The following is a 4,038-nucleotide window of genomic DNA, read 5'->3' as shown; positions in this document are numbered from 1 at the left end:
ATTGAAATTACACTATTGTTCATAAAATGTGACACCCAGAATCTTAAAAACCTTGATCTGCCTTTGATCCACGTGCCGAGCACGGACCATATCCTTCTAGTATATATTTATTGAAAATGTTGATTGTATTACAACCATTGGATAGGTTTGGATGACTTAAATTTAGGGTGAAGAAGAACAATCATGTTATGTTTGCCTCTGTGGCACACATGGATTAGCTAGTTTTGGGAAACTTGGATTGTTAGTTTTTTTAATTTAATTTTTTGCCTAATTTCGAATTGTAATTGTAGTCAATTTCTTTGGAAAATAGCCACCATTGATTATTGTTATAGCTCTCAATTAATTGTCTATTTTTCCACTCTATATAAATTATTGTTATAGCCCTCAATTAATTAAACCTAAATCATTAATATTAATATTAGACATGTTACACTTATTCAAAAAATAATTTGAAAAAATAAAAATAATAGTTAAATCCCTTTTCTATAAATATGGTTCTTCTAACACCGTAGGAATTGAAGAAGATTTAGAATATGGCTTCTAGTTATTTTGTTCACACTCTCATCTCTCTATTCATTACACCATTAGTTCTTATTGCATTCTTTGCCTTTTTCCCCGTCTTTTGCATCTCTAGGATCATCCTTTTTCTATCTAGGCTTGTGGTGAGTGAAAACATGAAAGGAAAAGTTGTTCTTATCACCGGCGCTTCATCAGGAATTGGAGAGGTTCCTTCCTCCTCTCCCCCTATTTGTTTTTTTTTTCTTTACATGCCTCGTATTTTACTGGCATAATATATAAATGTCTTTTAACTTGGCCTTAGATTATATTTATGTCCTTCAATTTTGGGTGTGCTCTACATATACTATGTCGTACGACTTATGTGTCTACTCTTGTTCAACTTTGTACAAATTTAAGTGTCTACTTGTGCGCCCAAAGTTATAAAGCATAAATATGAAATGAGGTCATGTTAAATGATACTAATATGAAAGACGTTATTAAAAAGAAGACATGTACTCCCTCCGTCCGCTTTTATTTGTCATGTTGTGCTTTTTGAAAGTCAATTTGTCTAATTTTCAAAGTTAAATGAGATTACATTAATTCGATATTTTAAACAAAAAAATTAGATATTCAAAAACTATACGAAAAGTACTATAAATGGCAAATTTTCGTATATCAATATGATGAAAAAATATATCGTAAAATGTTAGTCAAAGTTCTTATAGTTTGACTGTAAAAAAGGAAATCATGACAATTAAAAATGAACGGAGATAGTATATATGTTCCAAAAAAAAAAGGTTTGAAATTATGATTTATATCCGAATAACAAATAATAGTATAAAGATGTTGTTTGGCTTTAGGCCCCAAACTTATCGAGACGGTCTGGTAGTAATGATGTATATATAATATTGGTGGAATTTAATAGGAATTGGCTTATGAATATGCAAGAAGAGGTTGTTCATTAGCAATTGTGGCGAGAAGGGAGAAGAAGCTTTGGAAAGTAGCTGAGAAGGCAAAGAGTTTAGGGTGTCTAGATGTCATATCAATCAGAGCTGATGTATCCAACGTTCAACACTGCAAACGATTTGTAGATCAAACTGTGAAACACTTCGGCCGCTGTAAGCAAATATAGTGTAATTTTTATTTTATTTTTACATTGTATACAATAAGTACTCTTATGAATAAACTATATATAATATATGCACTCATGCAAAAATAGGTTAATGACATGCAGTGGATCATCTCGTCAACAATGCTGGAATCACCTCTTTGTGCTCTATCAATGATGTGACGGACATTACCATGTTTACATCTCTTATGGTAATATTCACAAATATTTTTCAAAAATATTGACGAGAGTGGCCTAGAGGAAGGGCGTAAAAAATGAAATTCTTTTAAATTTGAAATATTTTTCAAAAAAAATTGACCGGGAGGGGGGTGGAGTAAACAATAAAATTTAAAATGTTTTCCAAATAATGTTGATTTGTACTTCCGAGAGGCAAACATCTTATATTTTGTCGATGTTTTGATTACTTTAAACTCTGAATCTTTGTTGTTGCTGTAGGATATCAACTTCTGGGGGTCTGTTTACCCAACATATTTTGCAATTCCTCATCTTAAGAAGACAAGAGGGAAAGTGTTTGTCAATTCTTCATCCAGTGCAATTGTGCACCCACCGTCTATAAGTTTCTATACCGTAAGAATTTTATACCTATTTGATTTTCTGTTTAATTTATAGTATAAGGCACAAAGTACCTCCTAGTCTATGGCGAATTCTCAGAGACACATATTAACTAAACTAATGTCTATTTTCCCCTCAAACTCATTTGTTTTGTAATTTTATATATTTTTTAATTTACGTGACACATTCTATGACTCCACGTAGTTGAGGCGCGTGGGAGATGTTTGGATGTCACGTAAGCCAAAAAAGTGTACAAAATTACAAAAAAAAATAAAAAAATTCAGGAGGGTAATAGGACCTGAGATTTCAATCATATGCCTTGTTCCCTAATTTATATGATATATTTTAATTAGTTATGGTTTTACAGGCGAGTAAAGCTGCACTAATAAGTTTTTATGAGACTATGAGAGTGGAATTGGCTCCGGAAATCTCAATTACTATTGCAACGCTAGGTTACACCGACTCTGAAATAATGGGAGGAAAACACTTGGAAGGATGGTGTCATGCAAATTGACTCACAGCTACTTAGTGTAAGATCACCTTTAATTATGTTATCAACTTTCTAACAAATAACTAGAGTTGTCAAATGAACGGATTTGATTGAAATTAAAGATGTTAAAAATGGATTGAAATAGAATTCGGGTTGAATTATGACACATCTAAGTTTACTTTGATCTCAAATCAGATTGAATCATGACCCGCCCACAACAAACTATTTTTCATATTAATGTTCAACGCGGTATACACGATGCAGTTGAGTTTCATTATTAACATGGCACAAAAACTTTTTTATTTGTACACTTAAATGTATGTTCCTTAAAAAATAATACTCCCTTCGTCCTATTTTATCTATTTTATATGATATTCGTTCATTTTTAGTCCTGAAGAATGTCACTCTATTGTAATTAGAAATAATTTAACTTTGAAATTCCTATTTTACTTTTAAATAAATAATTTATCACGACACAAATATCTAAGACGATTATATTAGACAACAAGTTTAAAAAATCTTCCTTTTTTATTTCTTAAATACCATATCAAAACAAACGATGTCACATAAAATGAGACGAAGTAGTCGATATTATATCTATTTATAATACTCATATAATTAATTAAGTTCCTTATTTATTTATGTTTTCAGGATGCTACTGTTCTTCCAGTCATCAGTTGTAGTGACTGTGCAAAATCAATTATCAGTGCAATATGTCGAAAAGAACGATATATTACAGAGCCAAAATATATTAGCGTGCTCTTCTTTGTTAAAAGTGTATGCCCTCAAGCGTTTGAATGGTTCTATCGCACCTTTGAGCACAAGTTTTGTATCGGCCATGCTTCATCGACCAAGATAGCTTATAAGTAATTCTTTTTTTAAAAAAATAAATAGATTATGATCGAAATTCTAGAGACTAAATTAAGGTCATATTATCCCTGAATCCATTTTTTTGTAATTTGTACACCTTTTTTACTTCGTGACATATTTTGTGACTCCACACAATTGAGGCGTGTGGGAGATATTTGGATGTCACGTATGCTCAAAAGGTGTAGAAAAATATTTTTAAAAATGTGTTCAGGATCTTAGTTTAGTTAAGGTGTGTCTTTGAGATTTTGATTATAGTATAGGAGGGTAGTTGTGTCCAACATTTTTACCTGTGTGGTCGTACAATTGTGCTGTAATGTAAATTTAGAAGATTACATGCTTCACTCACTGCATCATATATATATATATATATATATATATATATATATATATACACACAATGTTACATAATATAAACATATGCAGAGTAGGTATTTAACCAATTAGCTGGTATTGGCAAAGGACATAAATGTGTAATTGACTATATATACCATCTGTAAAA

General features: G+C 31.1%; 1 protein-coding gene across 1 annotated transcript; it reads left to right on the top strand.

Moving 5' to 3' along the window:
- The first annotated feature begins 533 nt into the window (after positions 1–533).
- Positions 534–3,539, top strand: LOC125868701 (11-beta-hydroxysteroid dehydrogenase-like 2). The gene is made up of 5 exons (XM_049549292.1): positions 534–725; positions 1,424–1,616; positions 1,733–1,818; positions 2,063–2,194; positions 3,321–3,539. The coding sequence occupies exons 1-5, from the start codon at positions 534–536 to the stop codon at positions 3,537–3,539; spliced, it is 822 nt and encodes a 273-aa protein (XP_049405249.1).
- The last annotated feature ends 499 nt before the right edge of the window (positions 3,540–4,038 follow it).

This window comes from Solanum stenotomum, chromosome 6, assembly GCF_019186545.1.
Source record: "Solanum stenotomum isolate F172 chromosome 6, ASM1918654v1, whole genome shotgun sequence".
NCBI classification, from domain to species: Eukaryota; Viridiplantae; Streptophyta; class Magnoliopsida; order Solanales; family Solanaceae; genus Solanum; species Solanum stenotomum.
This window is presented reverse-complemented; position numbering and strand designations above follow the sequence as displayed.

What these genes read in the sequence shown, in the direction of transcription:
- LOC125868701 (XM_049549292.1), top strand. Translation starts at nt 534, where the DNA reads ATGGCTTCTAGTTATTTTGTTCACACTCTCATCTCTCTATTCATTACA. An exon ending in TGTGAAACACTTCGGCCGCT is followed by an intron (nt 1,617 to 1,732) that starts GTAAGCAAATAT and finishes AATGACATGCAG; the next exon opens with TGGATCATCTCGTCAACAAT. An exon ending in CCATGTTTACATCTCTTATG is followed by an intron (nt 1,819 to 2,062) that starts GTAATATTCACA and finishes TTGTTGCTGTAG; the next exon opens with GATATCAACTTCTGGGGGTC.